At 32.9% G+C, this 27003-nt stretch overlaps 3 protein-coding genes across 9 annotated transcripts in view; 1 reads left to right on the top strand and 2 right to left on the bottom strand.

The window, feature by feature from the left end:
• LOC144467604 (uncharacterized) overlaps window positions 1–3957 on the top strand; it is a 14115-nt gene extending 10158 nt beyond the window's left edge. Inside the window, exons 4-5 of the mRNA XM_078176491.1 lie at window positions 1747–2313; window positions 3745–3957. Of these exons, the coding sequence (XP_078032617.1) occupies window positions 1747–2313; window positions 3745–3915 (738 nt within the window). The 3' untranslated portion in view covers window positions 3916–3957. The remainder of the gene's footprint in view (window positions 1–1746; window positions 2314–3744) is intronic.
• LOC144467818 (MAPK regulated corepressor interacting protein 2) lies at window positions 3646–6879 on the bottom strand. Its single transcript, XM_078176779.1, has 4 exons — window positions 6671–6879; window positions 5545–5657; window positions 5346–5471; window positions 3646–5272 (listed from the first exon to the last, which is right to left on the bottom strand). The coding sequence occupies exons 1-4, from the start codon at window positions 6673–6675 to the stop codon at window positions 5196–5198; spliced, it is 321 nt and encodes a 106-aa protein (XP_078032905.1). The 5' UTR covers window positions 6676–6879; the 3' UTR covers window positions 3646–5195.
• A 2729-nt stretch (window positions 6880–9608) lies between these two features.
• Unc-13-4a (BAI1 associated protein 3) overlaps window positions 9609–27003 on the bottom strand; it is a 196107-nt gene continuing 178712 nt past the window's right edge. For 4 of the 7 annotated variants that reach the window (XM_078197378.1, XM_078197381.1, XM_078197379.1 and 1 more), the window contains exons 17-27: window positions 25155–25196; window positions 20752–20897; window positions 19225–19441; window positions 19082–19156; window positions 17862–17975; window positions 16550–16765; window positions 15618–15833; window positions 14790–14984; window positions 14073–14317; window positions 12947–13155; window positions 9609–11468 (exon numbers count right to left, since the gene is read on the bottom strand). In XM_078197378.1, coding sequence (XP_078053504.1) covers window positions 11374–11468; window positions 12947–13155; window positions 14073–14317; window positions 14790–14984; window positions 15618–15833; window positions 16550–16765; window positions 17862–17975; window positions 19082–19156; window positions 19225–19441; window positions 20752–20897; window positions 25155–25196 — 1770 coding nt within the window. In that variant the 3' untranslated portion in view covers window positions 9609–11373. The remainder of the gene's footprint in view (window positions 11469–12946; window positions 13156–14072; window positions 14318–14789; window positions 14985–15617; window positions 15834–16549; window positions 16766–17861; window positions 17976–19081; window positions 19157–19224; window positions 19442–20751; window positions 20898–25154; window positions 25197–27003) is intronic. The other 3 variants (XM_078197380.1, XM_078197383.1, XM_078197384.1) reach the window with 2 other exon arrangements.

The raw sequence follows: 27003 nt of genomic DNA, 5'->3' as shown, positions 1-27003 counted from the left end.
ACACGTTGGGTTTTCATTTTTTTTGACAACGTTGCAGGAGAGAAAAAAATCTGAGAAAAATTGAGTACACGAGCCGTGATAGTACCTTGTCAGGGAATTAATGAAATCGTTTTGCATATATTAATTCTTGGAGAAATCTTCAACTTTCCGATTTTTTGGGGGTTTTTCATTTTTGATAGTCACAGCTTGCAACTGAAAAATCTGAAAAAATTCTATAACATCCGGCTTGATGTCCAAAATAAGCCATATTTTTTTCAAAATTTTAGGAAGCCGCTAAAGGTGGAAAAATGGCGGAAAACCGCGAAATCTAATTTACCCTGTAACTACCCTGACGGACAAGTTACAGGGTTAAAATTTTGCTCAGATGAGTTTTTATTGGTCAGCTATCGAACGGTGTATGACTCATTGAAAAACCTCTAAGGGCAGTTTTGACCATCTTAATCGGCTATGCCCTTAGTGAATAATAATCGAAAGTCTTGAATGAAAACAAAATAGAAAAGTCTGAGAAACCATGAGAGGACGAGACGGTGACGGGAGTCAGGAGGTGTCGTTTCGTTACAACTAGCCAGATTCGAGTTCCTCATTTTCTGGAAATTGAGTCTAATAAAAAGGGATCATTTCTGTCGATAAGAGAAACGCGTTTACCCTTCTTCTGTGAAGATATTAACATTTTACCGACCGATAACCTATAAATCGTCTTTTCTCCCCGATCGGTAACCTGTGAATCGCTTATCATGGCAACCAATAATTGTTTAGCAATTATTGAAATTAAAGCTTTAGATTATACTACTGTAAATTTCAATATTGTTATATCATTTTTTAAATATTATACACTTTTCGGGATTAATAAAATAAATATATTAAAAATAAAATAAATAGAATGGATGAAATAAATATTGTTTAATGTCAATGCTATGAAAATATAAAAATGTTAATAAATTTAATTCCCCTATAATAATAGAAATGTTTACGGCCTAATGATCGGTCGGTAAAGTATTAACATGGGTGGGTTGGTGGGAAGCAGTCGTACACTTTTAAAAGTTATAGTGTAGTTACACGGTAAGAAACTATTTCTTATATTCCAAAGAACTTATAGCTCACGTAGATCTTTTTACGTCAGGATATTGCAAACGGTAATCTTTTACAACTTGGAATATCATCTGTTTCTCTCCTCATTACTGGGTAAATATGACGTAACTTTTATTACAGTTGCCGTCATTACTAATATTATCTAACGCTTACACCATTCGTTTCTTTATTTTAGTAGAAATTTCATTATTGTAAAATATAACGCTGCACATCGGAAAGGAATTCTCCAGATTTAATATTCCTTTTAATACAATACAGGTTATGCGAAATACAGTTCGCGAAAAAAGTGAAACTTCAACTCCTATGTAAGTTTCGGTAATATGATTTACAACACTACATTTTCTAAAAATGGGATCTCTTCCTATGAATATTATATTATATTAGATAACTTTTGAAAACATAAATTTTACTCTATCAAAGAGTAAAAAGCAATAACAGAACAAAAAATTGATATTGTACACGTACTGTCTTCTAAGATTTAAACATTCTATCAAGACTTTTGAGTTTGTTTTTAGCCCTCACACGATCTTCTGTGAACGGATACCGTTTGTCCTATTGCACCACTATAATATATGACTTAGGACTAATAAATTGATTATTGTGACTCACATAACATAAACTTCGTCTGATCATTTAAAAGTGTTTAAAAAGTTGCAGGCGCAACAAGAGTCTTGTAACGAAATTCTAAAAAGGGAATCTGAACATGAGAACTATTCCACTTCTGATCAAATGGAAACAAATCCAAGAAACTCTCACGAAAATTCTCTGAAAAGGTTCGTGGTTGCCGAGAACCATGCTGAAAATGAAAATTTGCAGAAGTCAACAATAACGAAAACTCAAAATAATGAATTTACTGGTGAACATAAATCGATGAACGCCTGCGATCGTGTATTCTGCATAGAATCGCATTCAAATGGTCAATTATACGAAGAATATATTTTCAAATTGTCGATTAATAGAGAAATTAAACTAAAATGTCCGGTTACATTAGGTGACACTGAAAAAATCGTTCTAATGGAATTCGTCAATAACGAAGTCGAATACAATAATGCACCATTAGAACGAATTATAATGTTCTTTAAAAATATATACGCCTCTGTAAACATCAAACAAACCGGTATACACTGTGGTACGCAAACAGCGAGATTGAGAAGATCAAACAGGTCAACACAAACAGCAGTAGTCGGAATAAAATCGTTTTTACGTCTAAACGCTGGAAACACGGTGAGTAAACAAATCTACAGATTTGTTGATTGAATTATAATAGATGTGATTTAAACATCAAATAATGAATGATCAGTTTACTTCATGATTGAAAAAGTTATGAAGTAATAAAGCACTTTTGTTAAAAGACTCATAATAACTATTACCTGAATATCTTCATAAAGTTTGTCTTCATAATTTGCACTACAATTCATAAATATTTAAATATTTGTCTTAGTTCTTAGTCATATATCGCAGGCAATTGTACAAATTTACAAGTCAATAACAATATATAAGACCCTCTAATAAGTCAGGAAAGAATAAATATCACAAAACGAAAGTGTTGTTGGAAAAATCTTCCAGATAGAAGTTTTAACATTTTTAGAATTCTATAAACTAACCAATTTTAATTAAAAATTGTCATGAACTTATCAGCTTTAATAATGCATGATAAAGTAAAAAAAATTAAAAATGTTTTTAAAATCATGTGAATAAACCATATTTCCTTTCAAATTATTTCCACATTTAAAAAATAAATACTCAAAAATGCAGGTATTTTATTCTATATGAAATAATTACACAAAATTACACATGTACTAAAATACATGTATTCACTTGTATTGAAATACATGGATTTTGATGCACGTGTACTAAAATACAGGTGTACAAGTGTGTTAAAAATGACATGGATCTATACACGTGTATATTAAGTACATAACATATACACGTAAAATAGAGATCACTATTTTACAAGCTTAAGAGAAAATTATTTAGAATATTCACTTTGAGAACATGTATTAAGGTTAGGAACATTTTGTAAATATTGAGTTGTTCGGAAATTAATTAATAATTTCATTTTATTACCAATAGAGGCATTAGTTTTGTAATTTTTTGAGAAAAACCCCTAACGACTCAATTCATCCCTCCAACTAAAGGGCAAAGTGAACTTTATGACACTGTGAATGCATGCTCAAAAAGATTTTTTGCAGCTCCAGAGAGTACGTTAAACTTTGCACTTTTTCGGTATCACTAACATGCCCGCGGATATACTATAGTACAGCTCTGGGAGGCATGAAATTGAAAAGCAGAATACATGTAGTATTGTAGAGATTCAAACCTTAATTTTTTAAGAAATTACGTTTTTAGGACAGCTTTTAATGGAGTTATAGCTCTGCGAAGATTAATAAATTTTCGACCAAATTTACTGATGCTCGAGCACTCAGTAGCAAAATTAAAGCAAAAAAGAAACGACATTAATTTCCAAATAACCCAATAGTTTAATTGTTCTCTTCTTAATTTGTCGTATAAATCGTATCTATGGTATTAATCATAAAGATATCGTTAAACAGATAATTGTTTAGATACTTATATTTCATATAATACTCTTAAAAACGTACATCAATTTTTCTAGAATGATTAGTACAAAATGTAAAAATTTTTTGAATTAAACAGATGCTCAATAGCGAAAAACGTGCAATAGAGAGAAGTCTCTGCAATTTGGAACGAACTGTCAAGACACTAAAATTCAACGCTTTGAATCAAGCTCGAAACATTATCGACAAGGACTCACAATTCCGTGAAAACAATGAATTATTCGATTGGATCCAGGAATTGAGCCAATAAAACTATATATAGAGATACCTATCATTCTCGGATGTGCGGAAATGCCTAACATTACAATGATATTTGTATAGAGCTAGGTTTTGAGTAACCGTAATAATACTTTAGCTATTTAATTGTACGTAAAAAAAATATCGCTACGAGCAACTGGTAAAGACGATCGCGCATTTAGAAAGATATTAATTGTTAGGTTGACAATTGTTTAAAAATGTTATTCGGATAAATTTTCCAAGATAACAATGCTCGCATCATGTGCATACATTGTTGACGCACAAGTGTACATAGTTGTATGTTTAATTATATTTAAAAGTTTAATAATAATCACACTAGTTTTAAGAAGAATTTGAATATGCTTTATTTGAATTTTATCAAAGATAGAAGTGCAGCCTACTATATTCACATGTGTCCATGAATCAGTTTTTAATCAATATCAAAAAACACTTATTTGGTTAAAATCGAAGTGCAACATCGTTACTGATACGTACGTGCAAAATTGATTAAAAATGTAAAATGCAATCCGTGTAAAAATACATACATGTGCAAATTTTAAAAGATAACGTTCGGTACAGTTCGATCGCATATACAATACATTAACATTCGATTCACCGTTCTGTGTCCAAGTTGTCATTATAAAAAGGCAAAAATATTAATAATTAATTTAAATAACAATGGATTCTCTTTAAATAACAATGGAAATCTGATTCGTAATAAACTACATCTTATAATTATATTTACTTGTCTTGACAAATAAAATAAATATTTTCAGCATGCTCTAAAAATCTTAATTATTTAACGTGTTAATTCTCAAATCTTAGAAAGACAATATCAGAAACAGGCAATGGCTTGCATTCGACCATGGAGTAAAATACTTTTAAAAAACGCGATATTTAAAAGGATGCAAGAAAACGCACTATTATGTTAAAATACAATAAAAGATTGGAGGAATGTTATATACATACGAATATGTATGCACTCTTAACCCTGCTCTTTCCCTTTCTCTCCCTCTCTCTTGTGTGCTAACTCTTTTTTCTCGCTCTTTCTCTCGCATTTTCTTTATTCCTTCACTAATATCCTATATTTTTTGTTATCAAAAAGATTTAAAATTCATTGCTAGATACTTATTTATACCTATGCTATCCTCCTTCGTCGATTGTTTTTTTGAGTATACAATAAATTGTTTCTAGAAAAGAAAACAAGTTTTCTTCGGCAGCTCTTATTTATCTTTTCTGTTTCTTATGTCTGTTTGAGAATGTTCGATTGTATTCGATGTGGTGGGCCTGGCACTAGGAATTCGCATTCCTAGTGATACTTTGAACAACTCGCTGTCCCCACCAGGCTTCAAGGTTGAATGGTTCAAAATCTTTCAATAGAAGAACAATATAAGTTAGTTATAGTTATAGTAAAAAGTAATACATAATTTAAATGTTATTAACCTTTCAATTGTGGATTAGGTTCTCGTTCTTGATAATATGTAACAGATGCTCCATTTCTATAATTAGAAGAATTACTATGTGGTTGGTTGTGGCACATATCTAACTCTCTGGACACTGAATTCCAAGCTGTAACAATATAATTTCAATGTATAACCTCTAGTTTTAAATCTAAAAGACTCCACCGATATATAATACTTACAATCATAAATATATTTAATTAGATCAAAATGTTGAGTTATAGTTTCAGATTGATGTCGCGATGGAATTGAAGATGGTCTTTTTCCGTTCATCGCCGTCATTTGTGATCTTCCGCTATAAATAAAATATTCCACTTCAATCACAAAAATTAAAAGAACTTACAATACACTGGAATTAAAATGCAGAAAATTCATTCCTCGCTGTAGGAATGCCGAGTTATAACTACGTTGGAGCTATATAGTTCATTGAATCTATTTTAAGATTTAATGATCATATAAAAGTTAAAATAAACTTATCTTCGCAATATGCAAAGACAAAAGATCCAATGTTGAACGAAATTTTTCTAAATACGAGTTTATAAAACGCATAGAAAATTGGAACGCATACAAAATCAAAATATTTATTAAAATTCACTGACAGTATGTCTACAGTTCATACAACAGAAGAGACTAGGAACCATTTTATTGAAACGCAACCAGAAACATAACCTCCAATTTCGAGCAATAATATTACATATAGCATGATATATTATATTATATATACATTTTTTGTAATCAACAAGTATTTCGAACAGATTTAAAAGATAAGGGATATGTAATTAGGCTAAAATATTTTCATTCGATCTCGCTACGCAAAGGGATTCTATCTATCTATCTTGTCAGAAGCCACGTAATGTACATCTGTATATCTAGAATTTCTGATTCCGATTAAGAATCTTCATAAAAACATTTTCCGTCGAAGCTATCAATTGGATACATTGACACGTATATTATTATAGAAAATCTGAAATTTTATAGATAAAGACTTTTGATAATCCAACGAATGCAAAATAAATAATATGAAGGCTACTTTAAATTAAAGAGAAATTATCAGTAGAAAAGATGGCGGTTCATGCATGACTGTCAATGGAATGCTGTTTGATTCCCGCCTCTTTCTCCCTCTACCTATTCAATACTGTTGCTTCTTCAATTCTCAAGGAAATTGAAAGATTGGCAGCTTGCCAAAAATAAGCGTCAGTCAGCCTATGTCGTAAACATTTTCGTGCACAACAATGAATCGAATGTAACGACAACGTAGAGACGCGGGAACGAAGAAAGTAAATTTCATATTCACAGATATGTACATACCTCATTTTCGCCGTTTTGTAATGACCTTCTTTCGCAGCAACACAACGTTGAGAATACAGCTTCGCAATTCAATTTCTAACCTATTTTCTACGAATACTCGCAAGGGTAGTATTTAGGAAAACAAAAACTTGTGCAGCTCTGACAAGAGCAAGCGTTTGTTTCTCGTAACAGCTGCAGCAAGCTTTCTTCGAGGAGAACTGTCAACAATAATCGCGTGAACACAATGCTCAAGCGATAAAGTAGAGAACGTTAGCTGAGCCGATAACATGTACATTAGCATCGCAAATTTAAGATTCTTACAGATGTTGTACGTAATGCTCTTTTCAGTTTCGGGATCTAAGTTACCGACTCTGTAGAAAATGCTGTGTAGCGGACTGCAGTCACCTGCATTACCTCTACTTTTAAATATCGAACGTGACGTTGTTTCTTCAATGTTAAGTTATATATTTCATGGTTAACATTTAATTGGTATACAGTTTAACGGATACTTTCAATGCATATTAGCAGAGGGTTAGCTTTCCCGCTGGCTATTTGAACAGTGCAGATTAGTGCATACACAGCCATAATTACTACACTTGGATCAAAACTACTCTTGATCATCGCACACATCACACTCTACCGTATTTGTGGTCTTACTACTTACGCGGATCCAGTCAGTTGACGCAATAACAGAGGCATGCGGCGCGAAATTCGATTTTTAAAAAAGCCTCAAATAATAATATTTGTTACCTTATAGGAGTTTTGAAAATATATTTGCGATATCTCTTCTCGCATCTATTTACTATTTAAAACACTGCGAATTAGAGTTTGATTTTCCAACAACAACGCAAATATTGATAATCTCGATTGTTTGGACGCAATATGGTCCAACCATTTTATGGGCCAGGCTCGGTTCCTCGACCGTTCTAGCGAGGAGTACATCTGAGCTCATAAAGCAATTAAAACCGTAAACCTTCAGGCAGCATGGTCCAACCATTTCCCGTATCCAGATTTTTCATGCTCCCTTGTTATTTCATTTTCACTTTCCACTTCCTCTGCCACCTCTCCTTCCACCTTCCTACTAGCTGACAAATAAAAAGCCCGAAAGGGAGCGAGCGAAAAGCATTATCATTACAAAGTACGACCGAATACTATACTTCGACAACGTGTCGACAAACACAACTTTGTGTACCACCGACAACAACATTACATCTCTCCATTGTATAGTTACCACGTTTTAAAATATATGTATCAAACATTAATTATCGGGCGCCGTTTTAACCGTTCCCGAAGTGACGGATGTTGAGAATCGATATACCGAAACTCCCATCCAAGCACATACATCGATGTTAATTACTTCGATTCGAAAGTGAAAACTATCGTGCACTTCGATTTATTTTCTCGCAACACTAAAAGTTATCGACGACGACTGTGCGACGATGCAGCGATCCTTGGACCGGCTACACGCAGTGTGACATTTATTTATTTGCCCCAACTTGGAAAGGTACATATTAATACTAATCTCGACGACAGTTTGTCGAGTCTGTTTAGCGAATGACGATGAAAGAATGACACAAATTTAACCAGTAATAATATCCAGGAATATCATCGAGGAGTGTGGTATTTATTAAGGCATCGTGCTATTTATTAATAGGTTACATTACATATTAAGACGAATTCTGGTTTCCATAACGAATTCTGGTTTCGTTCTAACTTCCTTTCAAGTCTACAACCCCAGTAATCTTCATGTGGTAAGATTCGAGCAATCGATGATATTTTTCGATTTCCAATCGGAAGAAACTTCGATCGTTCTATAACTAATTGGAGTATTTCGAGCAAATCTTTAGGAAAAAGCTATAAAATTTATATTGTTCACTTGCAACATTCTTATAGTATGTTATCTTGTTCAATTTGTTGAAATAATGTCTACATACATTCGAAACATATCTCAATGTGCATCAAGCAGCGTTTGCAAATTTGATGGAAAGTATGGTCAAGAATTCTACGAGGCGAAAAGTAGGTACAAGTTGAATATTGCAATGCGTGTTTCAAATGGAGCTCCAAACGTATGGATGCGTGAAAAGAATGAAACCACAATTGAAACAATAAAAACACAAGCACAGTAAAGTGAGACAAGCTACGCTGGTGTTGGTGTGACTCGTTTCATATGTGTTGTACTAATGTCATTCTATCTCGTTCACTCACGATTTCATCTCTTTGTCTTTGATTATGAGGGCAGCACTAGTAGTCAGCTGTGACTCGTCAACCAATCAGAGAAGAGCAATTCGCTACATTCCTTTAATTGAAGAACCTGGTTGCCCCTGGATATGGTTCTTAAATTTGAGATTACTGTATATCGTCGCAACCATTAAAAGCCATAAATGAATGCCGTTAGTGAACTCCGGACGAATATTCGGTTTCGTAGTGGATTGTAGCTCATAATTTCGGAATAACGGATTCAAAAACAATTTTATTTATTATAAACGTGAGGATAATATTATAGTATTATCGCCATTCAATTGAAGAGGGTTTCTCGATGAAAATAAAACCAAACATGGCATAAATCAAATAATATTGCCTTAGCAGCTTGCTTTGCCAGTTGAATATTTTCAAAAATGTAAGTAGTTAGAAAATGTAACTTTTGTCATTACTTATGAATGTAGATTAAAATTGTCATATGAATTGGAGTTTGAGATAATTAAAATAAAGATCGACTCGTTTCACTAATTAACTCTTTTAGAAATGAAATCTTTCTGAATTGAATGCTGGTAATAAAGAAGTAATGGATAACTTTGGTAATGATTATATTGAATTTTAGTTTGCGCAGTTTAAATAAATAAAAGTTTCGAAAAGAAAGCAAGTTAACAATAAGGTTAGAGATATTATAGAATGAAATATGAATCATCACATACATAACAGTCAAGTGACAGAATATTGAAAATGGAAAAGAAACCATGACTTACATTTACATTCATTTATTTATCTCACGATACAAGACAGATCGTACATATGTTTTTGGTGATTGTAAAAGGTTGAAAAAAACAAATAGAGTTCGATTGGATTCGATGCACGAGATTATATCGAGATTCGGACAGACGACTTTTTGAGAGATCACTGTATTCTTCTGTAATTTCACTTTTTTAACAATTACCGTGATATTTGGTATTCTTTCTCCAGGGTGTTCGATATTCAAGCTTATATAACTCTTGATCCTTAAGTTTCTCTTCTCTCTTTCTTCGTACATACTTGTAAACGTGAATAAAATGCGCATTATATCGTGCAGTAGAATAATTGACGGGTGTGCGTTTTTGTCATGTTTATTTCCGGTTCGATTTCGTCTATTTGATACTACAAGTTTCCATCAGGTATTGTGGTCGCCAATGTCGATTTTTGTTTCCTCTGTGTAACACATGTTCGAACGACAGTCTTGGTTTCTCCTTTTTGTGAAGCGACTGATTTCTTCAATTTCGAATTTCTTTGATGATTTAAGACGATTGCTTCGAATATCCCTGGTCTGGTACCTGTTGAATTTCCGTCGAAATGATTAGCGTGGTTCGCCGATAAGTCTTCCGGGCGAAGAAGCCGTGTCATCGTCGTGCCGATAGATCGGAAAAGCTCTAGAAAGAGCTTCAGATTGAAAGAACTTCAGATTGTACGAGCAAATCAAACACGAATCCCTGCAGTAGAGACATAAGGGTACACCTCACTCGGTATTGATTAGTATAACATTTGTGTTTTCGTTTTCTTCGATCGTTTCTTATCGTATCCTTACATGCGCATGCAACGAGCACGAGATTCTCATTTATCTTATGACTTCTGATTCTCATTCCTTGTGCTTCTCTTATATTCCTCCTTCTCTTTTTGGAATTTTTATTTTTCGTAAATGTCGATCGAAATCCGTCGTGCAGATAGTGAAAGGGCTCGTGTGTGAGAGAATAGTTCGATTGTGATCGAAGAAGAGACAGACGACGTTGAAAAGATAGAAATAGACTGTCAGCCAATGAGAAATAAGAAAAATATCGTATATTGACTCTGTTGAGTTGATCTGTATCCGTCGAAGCGATGCGAATCGGCGATGATCTCGTTCCACTTCAGCATGCAAATTGATGGATGTATCGAAATTCAATGATTCATATATGTGTTAAATGTTACTTTCGTTCTTGTTTTCCAAAGAATTATAATTTCCCGTGAACGTGTTCGGACACCACGACCGTTTAGCATTGCTTCAAGTTTCGACGGTCTCGACGATTTCATCGTTTTTTATAGGTTTTTTTTTTATTATTCCTTTTAAACATTTATCCTTAGATACATCACATCGACTGACTGGAACATCACTCCTCTATTTCCTCTCACGATTCTTTAGTTCGTACTTGACACAAAAATAGCTTTGGATATATGTTTTCTTTTTTTCTTTTTCGTTCTCATTTGATTTCGTTTCGCCTCCCTGAATCTGTTTTTTTTTTTTAATATGTATTCTGCTTTTAGTTTTCTTTAGCTTACCAACACCTATTACATTCAACACGATTTACACAGACGAGAAAGAAAGATCTCCCGTGAGAAAAATCCGGCGAGCATTTCAGGAAAAATTAGGGGGTCGGCGAGCTTTCCTGTAAGGAAATGGATTTCGTATTCTGTTCATTCGTCCTCGTTTCTCCCCATCGAAGAGTAGGATCCAATCACCCGTGATCAATACGAACATCCTTCCGTTCGCGGTGATCATTGCTTTACGTTTGGGCGAATCGTTGCCTTTGTCTCTTCACGAAGTCGATGGCCATTCTGTCGCCGACTCTTGTCTCCAAAATTTGAAGAATTGGATGATCTGCAATAAAAGCCTAATCAGTATAATTGGTATTTACATTTTTTAAAGAAATTTAGGTATAGGGTGGTGTATTATCCCTGGCTGGAAAGATGGCACAGCTTCTGTCGAGGAATGAGGGAGGTACATATTCCGCTCGCTTCACCTGACCTGCACGCCCGTATAGTTCTTGTCTATGCCTTTCCGAAATCCACTTCCATTGGTAAATAAGAAGCCCAATGAACTAATCGACGCGAGAAACAAGAAGGATCGGTCACACGTTCCATCTAATCATATTTCTTGGGCAACGCGCAATTGGATCAATAATAATTAAACGTTTGAAATGAAAACAAACCGAAAAGGCTAGGATGAGACCACAGGGGAGTGAGATGACGACGGTGACGCACATTGTTTGTTTACAATTGGCCAGACTCGAGTTTTCTGGAAATTGTTGTCAATAAAAAGAAATTACTTCTGTTAATAAGGGAAGATAAGCCTACTCTACTTCTGCGATAGCGTTAACATGAATGTGGTCGTGGAAATCAAACCTACACTTCTCTCTATGTCATTTTTCCAGCAAGGGACAGCACCTATATCAAGTCACCTGAATTTTTACTTATGGTATATTGAACTTTCTTTAATGATAAATTTAGTCTACTATGATAAATGTTAACTTTCTAAATCTGGTTGCATAAGAAATTTATATTAGTAAGTTTATTTTACTCTTGTACAGTCTCGTAATATCGAATCAGTGCTACTCGCAAAAATTTAGTTCTCGAACTATAAACCTGTGTTATTAAATAGTACATTGTCCTTGATTGACTTCTTTAGTACAAACGAATTTTACTATCACTTCTCAATTTGATACCGTAAAAGTATTTTAAAAGTGTTTTATTCTAGAATGCGAACGATTGCGGATCGAACGCGTCTTATATTGCAGCATCGATAATGAGTGCAACGAATGAATGTCTTATTCTGCGTGAAACTGACCAGAAAGCAATAGGATTTTTTAATATTTGTTATTTGGATCATTGTAGAGCGAAGTTAAAGCGAAGATTTGATGCAAACAATCGATATGGGAGAGCAAGCAGATGTACCACTTGATTTCATAAAAGTTCTTTAGTCCTTAATAAAACAAGGTTGTAATTGCATTGAAAGCATGTAGTGAAAGAAACCAAAATTTCGGGCGACTCTCATTCGATCACACGGGACTGTATATCTTATATTGTGTCAATACATTCTAATTGAAAACATCGGAAGAGTAGCCGATTGAATTTGATAACCACTTTTCAAAAACTGAAAACTGAAAACTGACAAAACTTTTGAAAAAATTTGAAAGAATTGTAAGGGATCTGTACTTGGCTGTTGAGTAATTTAGAAAACTTCTGACACTATCGTAAACAGCAATTAATTTTATATACAAGCATTTTATAATTGTTTAATTTTTACGAAATGTTTAGATGAGGAGTAAAATTATTTGCGATAACAGTGCTTTGGCTTACTTCGATTTTTCTGGTGCATAAGGGGTAATTCGGTCGGCTTGAGGCCGTGGAAATTGTCAATGCTTGCGTTTGTATCTGCTACGCCAGGTATTGTACTGAGTCCCAAGAATGCTTCGCCCGCGAAGTCATTCGGTTTGATGACATCGTGGTCCATCACCGTAAAAAGTACCATAGCATCCGGACTTTGACACTGTCCCACTGTTACAGAACTGTGAAATAACCATTATTTCGCTCTGAATGTACCGTACTTGATTGGAGTCTGCACAAATAAATTTCGCTTAAAACCAATAACTAAAATATTATTGTTATATCTAATTGAACGATTTAAAAAAAATGGTGAGAAGTTATAAAAATATTTGAATGAGAGTGAAAATAATGTTTTCTTAAAGAAATTCATTACTGATATTTTATATAGTTTATATTTTATATAAATGATAGATTGTTTATATTTTAAACGAAATTTATTGATATCATCCGCATTGTTTTAACAGTTAAAGTTAACGCTGGTATATTAACGGTGTACAAAACATTGTACATAAAAAGTTCGTGGTCTCTATACTAATTTTACTACATTGCCTTCATTCTTCCTGCTATTTTAAATTTCACCTAGTCGAATATATTATAAACGTATAAATTTCGCAGTGCAACGATCTATATCGTATTAACTATTTTTGCGCTAATAATAATACTATTGTGCAACAAAAACGAACTACATCATACAACTACGCTAGACAGCGAATCTGTGCGCAAAAGAATGTTTTCTAAGATTGTAAAACACGTAAGTTAGACAAAAGCGTCTTTCCTATTGTAATAAGTTAAAAAACAAATTCGTCTAGTATCTACTTAACAGTTTTGTACTTGGTTCATTAATTTTGATTAAAGATTATTGATTTGTAGACTGCGGATTCGATACATGTATGGCAAAAATGAATAATTGAAATATAGGGAAATTAAGACATTAGAATAATTCAAGAAAAAGTTTTATTAAACTACTTTCAATTTACTGAAACTATTAAAAGAATAAGTGAATGTAAACAATTTTTAGTTTGGGTAAAAATCGGCAGTCTACTGATTTGATTAGACATGCGGAACTTTATTCAATCTCATGAACATTATAAAAACTCACAACTCGAAACTCTCCCCGAATATTGGATGCAGTGTTTTCTTCTTCACGTTGGTTTGCTGTTCAGCACAATGCTCAAAGACTCTTCTTGGTAACAGCTCAATTATCACGAACGGATCACTAAAACCATTCGGATCCAACGGAATCACATCTCTGGCATTTTTCACTTCTACCCAAAGTGAATCGTGATTCAGGTATGCCATCACTGTCAGAACACCGTATTCTGTAGAGACGGTGTTTATTTGGTCCTAAACAGAACATGTCCAGTCAGAAAATTCCTTTACAATTGAAAATCTCACTTTGGAGCCGTTTATAAAGAAATAAAAGTAATTCGCAAAAATTCTCATTCATTTTTGCGATCTAAAAAATGACAATGATTAAGTTGTGCTTTCACAATTAATTAACGAAGTTTGTATAATGTTTAAGACATTTGCAAGACATTTTGTGATAAGGAGGAACAAAAAAGATTTGATTATGTATATTCAAACTTTTATGCAAACTTTTATTTAAAAAAATATAAGTAATTTTCGAGGATGTCCATTTTTAATAAAAATTAATAGTATTTGAACTTTAATAAACTACAGAGTGTTCCCTGTCTAAATAAAGAAGAAAGAAAACAAAATTATTATTTTATTTTAATTCCTATGAAACCCTGAATTGGGAACAAAAAACTGCAATCGAGTTGTTATATAAAGAATCACAGAACAATGATTCGCGAACCTGAAGTCGTTGTCGATAGAAACGATCGATCAAGAATGCTGTATCCATTTTGTGGTACTGTAAGCGTTCCTCGGCGTTCATGAAATTCTGTGAATGCAGTGCATCGTACGGGAGGCCTTTTTCGTCCGCGTGGAAGAATTTCATCAGTAAATCCAAGGCCTCGTGGAGTCTCTCGTAAAACATCGCAGGTTTATCCTAAACGAGGATATATTGTGAGAAGGGTTCAATCATCTTGACAGTCATATACAAAGTGTTCTAGTTATTTATTTTTGAAGATAGTGAATAACTTTGTTAACAAAAGTTGTTAATCTTTTTGCAACTGCACACTTTTCGAAAATTTCACGGTCACCTTCACTTTTTAAATTAGTGTCATACACTTTAATACATTAATTGACGTATCTTGACATTTCCTATAAAAACAAACATCGACCATTTCGAAAAATTATTAGTTTCACGAATATTTAGTGTTATTTATCGATGAATATTTCCGATAATAATGTACTTACATAATATGCATTTCTGGGCATACAAAAATTAATGAAATTAAAATTAAGATACTTCTTGAAGTAATCATTTTACGATATACAACTTTTTTTTATAAAAAATGTCGGCTTGCATTACCTAATATACAATAAACATGGTTCCTATTGAAAAAATGAAGATTACTTCAAAATCTCTGAAAAAACACCTTAGCAAAAATTTATTACTCCCTGGTTTAAACAACTTTCGTTAACAAAATTTTTCAATATCTCCAAAACTAACAGCTTTTAAGTGACCTCCATTAGCCGAGACAACTATTATACAGAAAATTGGTGAATTTTTACTTACCCCTGCGTTTCCATCCATTTGGTTGCTTAATTCTCCTAGCACAACTTCCCAGATGTCTTGGAGAACTCGTATGAAATTCACCGTAAGCAACGCTGAATTCAGAGTTACAAGATGGACATCCAAATATTCCAATAATGGTGCAATTGCCTCTGTGGTGGGCAAACTATCCGGCGACCAAGCCAAATGGAAAATTGCCTTCTTCAAGGGTGGTCTCATCTGCAAATGTTGAAAATTTCAAATTTTTACTTCATTTCCACTTCAAATTGCATTTAAATTTGATTATTCTTTAAATCATTTCTTTAACCATGCACTTTCATTTATATATTTTGAAAATATAATGTTAATTTTTGTATGTGCGAATTCAGGAAAAATACTGTGCTTCTCCTTTGCGAAGAGTATTTATATTAAAATATTTTATTAATATGAACTGAGCATTCTCAGTTTAGACAATTTATTTACACATCGAATAATTAATATCTTTCTACATAATTAATCAGGAATCAAGTCGATAACTGTTGAAAATTAATCGAAAACAGCCTATAAAACCTTATTTAGAGCACTTTACATAATTAGAATATTCGAATAAATAAATAAAAAAAATATATATATATATATATTCTGTTTATTCGAATAAGCATTTTGTATTAAATATAAAAATTTATATATATTTATATTATTAGCACTCGAAGGAAACGTGATTATAACGATTGATTATAATTGGATTTCATGCATTTATGGCGTATGCAAATTTTTCAAATGCAAGAAAAAATAAAAATTAACGAGATCTAATAACGTTTATCATCCTTTTACAATGAGTAATTTTCTAGTTCATTAGAGCAATTTTTTCTGGATTCTAATTTCTGTAAAATGACATACGAGTTATCCACAGTCTAATTATAATTATTTACTCCGAGAAATTATTATGATCTGACCTTCGTGCCGATTCTTGAAACAATTTGGTTTATGAAGAGCAACATTTGTCCTGGAGTTTGTTCCAGCGGAGATGTCAAAGCGGTTCTCCATTGTGCTCTAGCTGAATCGCCTGCTTGGCTTTCCAGCGCCATCAAAAGTTTCTCAACATGAAGCTCCTCGCCTAAGTCCATGAGCCACCTTCGGACATACTCGAGGCCATTGATGGCCACACACATCTGTCGAACGAGATTATACCATTATTGATCGTAAGAAGCTGGACAGCTTATCAAAGTATTAAACTTACTTAAGTGTTCTTTCCTTTTTACCTTTCTGTCCATTTATTCCATTCAATCGTTTTCATAACACTCTTCAAAACTAATTTTGCTTTTCGATAATCATTAGGAGATTTGTGTAGGCTTAAAAATTTAATTTTTAACAGAAATATGTCTCAGAAAATTGTGCTAAAAACATCGTGCACTCTTTGAATATTGTTCAAACCCGTTCAAATGTTTATATGTTGTAACAAAATTGTGTCGTTGTATTGAGAAGAATAGAAAATTATTTAGGTAAAAATCAATCTAGTAACGATCCGTTAAGTATGAATTTTATTCGGTTTTATTTATTTATTTATTTAATCATTGTAATTGTGAAGATAATGGTATGGCGTGGTTTTAAAGCAGGAAAACTTGATTCTACTCTGAAAACTAAATTTCACAAAAACTGTTCGGCATATAATAACATTTAAGACTCTCCTATTAGCTATCGAAACACAAAAGAAAGTTTGATATTGCTGGATAGTGTAGTAAATAAAATTTCGTTTACAAAATTGAATACCGAAAAATTGATTACCATTCAGCACTTAGGTCATTTCAAGTTTACGTAGGTACTTCCGTTCTTGTTTTTATATTATTCAGACTACAGTAGATTATTTGAACACCGGTATTTTAGTGACTCAACGAGATAATAATATTGAATGTATTTAATATTTAACATTTAAAACTAACACTCAGTACTGTATACCTTTGTCATGAAGTTATATATAGAAAATGCAGCCAAAGAAAAGTAATTCGAATAGTTTTGTGTGTATCACTATAATCGAATGCCTTGCCTGTTGTTATTTGCGTTTGTAAGCTGATTTATGCTGCAAATCATTCACTTGCATCATTCCCATAGACAGTTGCATCTACGATACTTTATTTCGTCAGGCACAATGCAATGTTTAAGCATAATCAAAACGAAAAGTCGTCCATTCCCGCGGTAAAGTATTCTGGATATTCCTATAGCTAATTTGCGAAGCAGTATTGTGTCATACAAATGCAAAGCAGTCTCTACCTGGGCGATTACCTCGTCTGTGGTCCTGTATGGGGTTTGCTCCTCATAATAACCACTCTCAGCGAGTTTCTGATGAGTGATCTCCGCGTAGTATGCTGCAGAAGTGCATATCGCCTGTTGTACAGAAAAGTAACATTAGTTCCGTGTACATCAAATTAGTTCACTATTTAATCGTTAACCCCTATCATTATAACGAGTTAGACTCGTGACAAAAAAGTCATACATAATCTATTTTTGAAAATTATTCAATACCTTTAAACTGTAATAAGGTGCTTCTGTTATTAAAGTCTAAAACTCAAAGCAAATTGAGACAAAAGAAACTTAGTACGTATTATGTTATTATATATGCTTGAATAAAAAAGTTGATTTAAATCATTTTTATAGCATCAAGAATTCCAAAAGGAAAAATCAGAAGCAAGTTACTCTGACTGGTTTGGTAGTTCTTTTGCTAAGGGTGAATTAGTGTTAATTGACGTGAAAGAAATTATAGTGAATGGGATTCATAATCGAAAGGTGTACCTACTAATATGTTGTCTGTCGCATTAATTAGAGAGGAATCCCAATGACTAGATTTCGAAATTAATTCTTATCGTAATATACAGTAGAATGCAGCAGTATACAGGGTGAGTCAACTTGTACATCCTGAGTAACTTCTAAATTATGCGTTACATGAAAAATTGTTGAATAGAAAAGCAGATACACTGTATACAATTTTCAGCAAGTTACGTGATTAACCCTGCATACACAGTTTACTATTAATTAAATATAACAAATTAAAAAAAAACAGAAATGAAAATTTGTTAATTATTTACATTAACTCATGAATGTGCAGCTCTCATAAAAAAGTTATAGTCCATGTATGCACATACTATTCATATTAATCTTGATTAAAAAATAACAAAAAACGCGTCACATTAAGGAAAACATGAAGCATTGTAAGACGTAAAAATTTTAAATTATATTACTTTATAACAATGTATTATTCATAATACTAGTGTACTACTTTACTTTGTATTACTAATACAAACTCCACATTGCGATAACTTTCTTAAGACAGTGTTATTTTATCGAATCTTGTTTAAAGGATCTAAAGCTTTCTTTATTGAAAATAATCTAAAAAAACTAATTCAGTAGTAGGAGCTGATAGTTTAGGACAATTTTAGTTATAAAATAAATCAATTACAATGAATATACTACTCAATACATTACATACTACTCACGTCAATAACTTTCAGTACCAAATTATACGATCCCGGAAGGTCGGGCCAAGCCAACTTTTTCCAAAATTCTTTAATCTGTAAATATTTGACGTAGTATTAAAAATTGTGACATCAGAGAAAGCTGTTTAAATTTTTATATGTACCTGATAGAAGCATGCTGTAACATCTATCGCCGATGTGCAATGTTTTACTATGTATTCGCCAGTACAGATTCGATCGAGTTCAGCCGACTTCCGTACACGTTGAATCGCTTTCAGTTTAGCTAGATCCAACCATTTGTCGACAGCTGGTCTGAACAATTCGTAAAACTTGCAAATGGCTAAAGTTTTGTGGTCCGACTGTGGCAGATTCTCCTTCATTCTAGAAATTTTGGTGTCGTCTTAATAACACTTAATGCTAATTTATGGCTGCAGTATAAAAGTAAAAGTAAATACATGTACATCTAATGGCACAGAAATATGTTAAAACATAATATGTTATAGAATCTTGTCCCAAACGAACTAAATGTTTTTGATATGTTTTAATTTCTTTCAATGTAGGCAAATAATATTTAGATGGCATTTGGCAACTATGAAATTTGTTATTTAATATCACAAAAGTTTGGAATTTTGTTTGTGTTAACACATTTTGTGCGAGTTAGAGATCGAGATTTACTCATACGTTTAGCTGTGGAAAATTGGAGAAGTTTGAAAAAATCCGAAACTAACAGTAAGATTTTTTTATAACAACTACATAATGATTGTTAGAATTTCAAAGGAGGATTCTTACAAATATATAACAGAAGTTTTAAAAATCAAATGGCATTAATACCTCTCCCACACATGTGTTAGCGAAGTTATTGTACTATTCTCAAGATGTGATCTAACTACAAAGCATTTGTGTATAAGACACGGAAGATTAACATCTGTATTCGAAGAATATGTCCTTCACATCAATTTACGTTTCAACGAATTATCTGTGTAAACGTTAAAATAATTTCAATTAATCTTATGGCAATTAAATGTTTTATGAATGTATAATATTGCCACAATGAATTCCTTATACAATAGCGGACAAAATATTAAGAGGAAGGGAAAGAAAGAAATTGGTAAAATGAACTGTGGTTGCAACCTCTAGAAAACGATGTTTCACGTATTGCAATAATTTTTATATTTTTGGAGAGTGTTGGTTTCTTACATTGTCGACGACCACTTTCTATACCACTATTTTTTAGTTGATGAGGATAAAGATCAGACTTAAAAAATGTGTACCACGCTTATTTTTAAACAGTGTTCTATCTGTTAACGATAATTGTTAGTTCAGCAAGTCTCCCTTTTTGGTTACGTGGTCTTCTGACTTGTTCCCTTTTTGTTTCATAATTTTATACTCTACTAATAAACTTAAAATACCTTAGATCAACTAAAAGCACACTATACATGAATATTTGTAAAATAATAAACGAATTTATAAAGTGTTTCTTACTAGACAGATTCTAATGTCCCCTGTTCATAGAAATCAGGAGATCGCACACTTAAGAACAACTATGATTTACTTAAATTTCGCAGCCTTGTGTTTCAGATCAAGAAGGCGGAATAAAATTCATTGTTTTAAATCATTCACCACGACTATATTGAATGTTTCAGTGATATGAAAGAGAAAAGATAAATTCAAAAATTTAAATTGATATTTACATGACGAAATCCTGTAAAGCAAGGTACAGTTCAAACATCGGAGTCCCTATCTCAGCGCCTGGTGGCAAAACATACTCCTCGTCTGCATTCTGACCATGTAGCTGAAGACAGGCTGTAGTGACCCTTGCTCCAAGTTCGTTTTCCATCTAGCAATCACATATTTATTTAATTAAGCAACCATTATTAATTACCAAGTGTTTCTACGAACGCTTTACAAATTACTTGCATGAAAACTTGATTTCTCGAAAGATTTGATACTGCAGGAATTTTAAGTGTCTAGGTTCTTGTAATTGCTAAAAGTACTGAGTAATCTTCGACTCGAACAAAAAGTGTGTAAAACAAAATTTTTCGAACATTGTAACATTCTAATAAAGGACTGTAGCAAACATGAAAGTGAGAGAAAGTAAGTGAACTTTGGATATTTTACCAAAATCCAGTGCATTCTTCGATACATTCATTATTCTTATGTAGTCAATATTTGAATTCCTATATTTCTTGTTCTTTCAGTTAATTCTAATTGTTTATCACTGAAATTTTTAGCAAACAATTAATTACTACCATACAATTGTTCTAAATTCATGAGTACGTTTGCATCATGTGATATTGCATTAGTTAAGTCTAACGATAAACATTGAAACTCCAATTGTATAGCCTTAAAAATATTTTAGAAGAAATTAAACGTTTCTGTGATAATTCTCTTAGAATAATTATTTCCAGTTCAGGACTTAGTAATTCGAGGTACAACGTGCTTTTGTCATAATCCTTTTCTCTTTAATTTAACGTGCAGCTGTTACTAACTTATTCTGAAGTACTATCATACGTTCCCAGGAAACGTGTATCAATCTTCCACAAGATGTAATGAGAAAATTTCAAACAGATTAGAATGACGTATCTATGAAGCCAAATTAATTTTCATCATTGTGTCATGTTTTAATAATAAGTTTTAGTTAATATATTAAAATCTGTTACTTTTTCTTCATTGATACAGATTAAATGCAGAACATGTATTATATCTAAAAAAGAAACATTTAATATCATCAAATCGCAAATTATGAATGTTTTATAAAAATTTGTTTCATCTCCCTTCAGTTTGAACATTTTTGGTCTGTAACATTCAATATTATTTGATCAGACTGCTAACTGTTCCATGTCTGTTTCACGATATAAAGTTTTATATTTAAATCATTTTTGTTATTCAAACATTGCGTTTCTAGATAAGCTTTGACGTGAAAAATTCATTTCTATAATGATTTTCTGAGTTTTCAATATTGTTTGCAGGAGAAATATAGAAATAGTCGTAAATGTACTTCTAACTGACTGGAAATTCATTAAAAACCGTAATCCATCTTATATAAACAGTGCGTTTCATTTAATAAAAAATGCTGCAGTTTTCGCGTATAAGAATGAACATAGTCAGTGCAAAAATTGTTTGGTACGAAGGAGATATTTTGGGATGTAAAGTGTGTCGATCCTTCAAAATAAGATGATTAATACAAGCTAAATAATTTCTCTAAATTGATTTCAAGACAATTCTCCATGTTTGATCACCACAGTATAAGAAGAACTGATTACAGTTACTCCACCAAAAAATTTCTTTGGCGTTACAAAATTTACTTCCACGGTTTTCTGCGAGGAGTGCTAATGCTTCATTATTTTTTGAAATTAGATTTGTATAAGTGCGATATTATACGATAGTATTACTGTAGCAAGTATCGCATATCAGGAGTAAACCTTTAAAATGGCGTTAAAAAGTCGGTTTACGTCTCCCTTTCATACCGTGACGTCCACACAGTTGTTACGAGTCATTTTGATTTAAAATGCTTCTTAAAATTTTCAACAGAGATAATAATTTGAATTGTTCATACTACTTGTACTCCTGGCAAACCGTAATATCTCTGTACCAAGCAAGTTTTGTAACAATATTTTTCACTTTTGCAACGGTTTACGATGTACTCCAACATTTTTAGTTATGGTCTCGATGTTTAACGGCAGACACGTGCATAACTCGGTGTAATTAAAGGGCACCGGTGAAACAAGCAGCGCACTGGATGCTTGGTAACTTTTGAAACTCCACTTGTGCCGTAGTAACTCGTTTACGGAGGAATATTTGGCCAGAGGCTCATGCTTTCCCGCGCCGATATCACGCGTCCACGGAAACATAAGAGTTCTTTGTTATCGCGGCGGGAAAAATTGCGGGAAGATGCGGGTAAAATAACGAAATCTCCTCAGGACGGGTCACGAACTTTGTAATTGCTTCGAAGTTCCGGATCGGCGCGGAAACTTGCGCAAAAGTGTTAGGGTACTGGCTAAGGGAAGAATGATCCAGAAGTCGAGTGGAAGTTTTACGTAAAGATGAACGGTATTCAGTTACTAGGACATTCAAAGACTTCTAGTTGAATATTATAGGCTCGCCAGAAAGTATTATATTTTCGTCTGTCGGCCACTTCTGACGATATATTTCATAATTAATTGCATAATATGTTTTTGTCAACAGTAGGTTTATTTGCAATGTAAGTTCAAATTACAAATCTTCACGAATCTTTATGCACCGTGATCATCGAAATCAAAAATTGTAAACTAAATATTTTTAATTAAAAATGCAAAATTAAAAACTTTTAATTCCAAATTTTTAAGTGGGAATCTTGAATTTAAGATCTTAAATTTAATCATTTAACTGCTGCGACCTCTTTGAAAAGTGTGTACCTACAATGTGTCATAAAAAGTAAGCAACGTCCTGAGTTATTGCCTCACCCAGACACTAGGTATATGTATACAGTCTTTTTTATAATAATTATAACATCACAGTTATTGTATGAACGACATAGGAACATGTTTTATTTTACTTTTTTACTTTTTCGACGAATAATTGCTGTAGTTTTGACAATCAGTGTGTAAAGATATATAAATATTGTTTAAAAAAGTTTGAAAATTTCTCAAATTGTACTAGAATCGAATAAAGAATAAAATCAATTCTACTTTTACTTCTACATAGGTCAGTTTTCTATAAGCTTTTCCCATTTTACCATAAGATTCTTACCATTGCGCTAAGATTTGTAGGGAAGTATTTCACGACAAATCGGGTAACTACAGGCGTGGATGCAATTTCTCTATTCGAGTGGTTACAGATAAACTTTAGTATATTCTGTATCCTCTAGGTAGTTTAACATGTTTCGGAGGGCATATTAGGAACAATTAGTGCACATGCAGAACAGCCCAGCGCATATACGTACAGTATATGTATAATGTATAAATTCAATGTGTTTTCGGCGCAGTATTGCTAAATTATGTGGAAGTTGCACGTACAACGTGTGATGTGTCATCGATATACATACGTCGGAAGCTACAAGAATTGTGCACCAGCTGAAACTAAAAGGCTGACAATGGAAACCTATGTCATCATGCATTATCATGGACTATAACGTTCTCAGTGTCTCGGAAAAGATTCAAGAAAAATGGGGTATGCTGCTACCGCATGTCCGCATTGGCAGACAAATACGAACGAAGTAGAAAAACAGTTATTCTTCGAATCTTTCTTTCGTAAGACTCTGAAGAATGTGGTTTCTGTTTCATATGTATAAACACGCGATTTGAGTGCGAAATTAATACAGATGTACCGCCTGTGCAAATTAATAAAAAAAAAGTTTTTTATTTGTAATTACGGAACATATGATTTAGTAATGAGAAATAAGGCTATTTTAAAGATTTAGTTAAAATAAAAATGAAAGAAAATAGAATTTTAAATGGGTGTAACTATAATTTATTAAAGCATCTGAACTAATCTATTTATAGAAATATGTTTCAAAAGATTGAGAGTGTACATTTGCTTCGTCGTATTAACAAGAAAATAAGGTGACATCTATTTGCTATCCACAACAAATTAGCTATCTACAACAGATCGGTACTTTTTCGCTCAATACAACAAAACTCTGACGAAGTATTGGAAGCTGTTGGAACTCAAGCACCAAGCTACATACTGCACAGCGTCAGTAACCGTGTATGTTGAGATCAGATTTAGTTTATGTCCCAAAGTAGGCCTTCTAAAACTCTACAATTTCAGAATACTCTGCACTCTCGATAACTCTGAATTTGTGGGGAACCCAATATTTACAAGAAACCGTTGGTCTAAAATATTTTCGGAAGACCACCGTCTAATCAGTGACCCTCCATCTTATTTGCGTTCGACGGACCAGTGGACCAGAAAATACGATTGATATTTTTGTAATGTTCATACATCTGTAAACTTTGTAAACTTTCATCAATCTGTCGAAGAGAAACGTGCGCAAATAAATTCGAGGCGTCGCGATGCGACGGTCGAGTTATCACATACAGAAGGAGTTCGAAGAAGAGAGAAGACAGAGAAAAAAGAGGGGATTTAACATTTCGTGGTGGCGATGAAAAAGTACCTCGGAAGTGTTCTCCATGTGTGTCGCCACGTGTTCCGCCAGCTATGGACAAACATCTTGTGTACAGTAAGATCGCGATGACCTGACGGACATATCGCATTTCGTCGGTTTCCGTTCAACCTGGCCTTCAGGTCACTGCGATTTGTTTATTTATAGGGTGTCCCTAGTAATGTAACAATCTAACTTTCCTTGATATCCTCCTGAAACTTTATCAATTTCGCGAAGTTGATATAAATAATAATGACCGCTGAAACTCTCGAGTTACATGCAACCGCGTTTCACAGGCGTTTAAGGCGGATTTCAAATTGAAAGAGCGGTGGTAGGTCATGTGACGCGTCTCACTCCGCTGTGCGGTAGACCCGGATTTATAGCAACAATGTACACCGGCGTGCAATCGTTTCTTTTGAAAATGCTATATTGATTAATGAATAATAAATGTTAATATACTGGGACCATATGCACTACGTACCGGAAACACTTACTCCCATGATCTGAATATTGGTTCAATTTTGTTGTGTGTTTTTCAGGGATGTTGTGCTAAGAGAAATATGTCTAATAACGACAATTTTTCAAGAGTTTTTTTAATTAATGAAATGTCTTAAAGGAAAACAAAACATGTAAATAGTTTAGCCGGGTTAGGGAAATAACAAGGTTGAGAGTGATCTGATCAATTCTAATGTATATTTCTATTTTTATATTATTTAAGACACTTGAAGAATATTTTACTTTTATTGCACTAATGAATTTATAGCTTGTTACTATAATTTTTACAGAATATTCCCTAAATATTTTGAGCAATATACTTGTCATATTATTAGTACTACAAGTTCTTATAAAATAAGTACTTGTTGCAGATATTCATGGGTTATTGACTTCGTCATCTCATCATTATGAAAATTGTATGTAATTTGAAACTTCATGAGTAATGTAGTAAATGTTTCCATTGTCGCATTTGCGTTGCTTTTATATTTTCCGGTACCATTATTGTTAAAAAATAAACAATTTTTCCAGACTCAATTTTAAATCCACTGTTTGGCAACCTACAAGCTGGAGAAACGTTTATTTCATCTACGTATTTTAATTTTTTATTATTTAATTTGATTCTCACAACTTAATTCTTATAAATAATATTCCGATGAACACGAAATAGTTATAATGAGTTCTAAATCTATATGAAAATGCAGAAAACTAATTTTTCTTATTAGTCCCATAAGTATTGATGAGATAATATTCTAAAATTCTATTACACATTCTATGTATACGGTCCCATTTTTCTATAAATAGAATTATATTATAATATAAAATGATAATGTTAATCATACATGTTGCTTTGAAATCAATTGGTCTCCATAACATTCAACTGGACGTATCAACCATAATTTCGTTATCCTGGTGATAAATATTGATAATATCAATAATATCGTAGAGATATTATCGATAATATCGTAGAGTATTTGTACACGGAACACCCTATATATAAAGAGTAATATGTTTTTGCAGTTATTTCGATGCAAGGACGTCGACCGAATTCACAGATGACGAGAAAATGAATTGTAAAAACATAAATACATTGATAGAATGATTATTGCATTACTTTTACAACAACTTTGAAAGATGCAGCGTTTAGAAGAACCAACGAATAGTCAGAAATTGGAAAAAATACTCTTTTCAACGAGTTGGTAAAAGTTTTTAATTGAAATAAATAAATAACACGATCGACGTCTTAAATAAAGCATATAAGCCAAACATAGCACATCCAGCTTTACGAAACAGTGAATAAAATATAGTCATGTGTTATATGGTTGTGTGCTTTGATTCTGCATCATCGCGGACTAGAAAGTGAGTATCT

Source organism: Augochlora pura, chromosome 3 (genome assembly GCF_028453695.1).
Source record: "Augochlora pura isolate Apur16 chromosome 3, APUR_v2.2.1, whole genome shotgun sequence".
Classification (NCBI taxonomy): domain Eukaryota; kingdom Metazoa; phylum Arthropoda; class Insecta; order Hymenoptera; family Halictidae; genus Augochlora; species Augochlora pura.
Note: the sequence above shows the minus strand (reverse complement) of the source record. Positions and strands in the feature narration are given on the sequence as shown.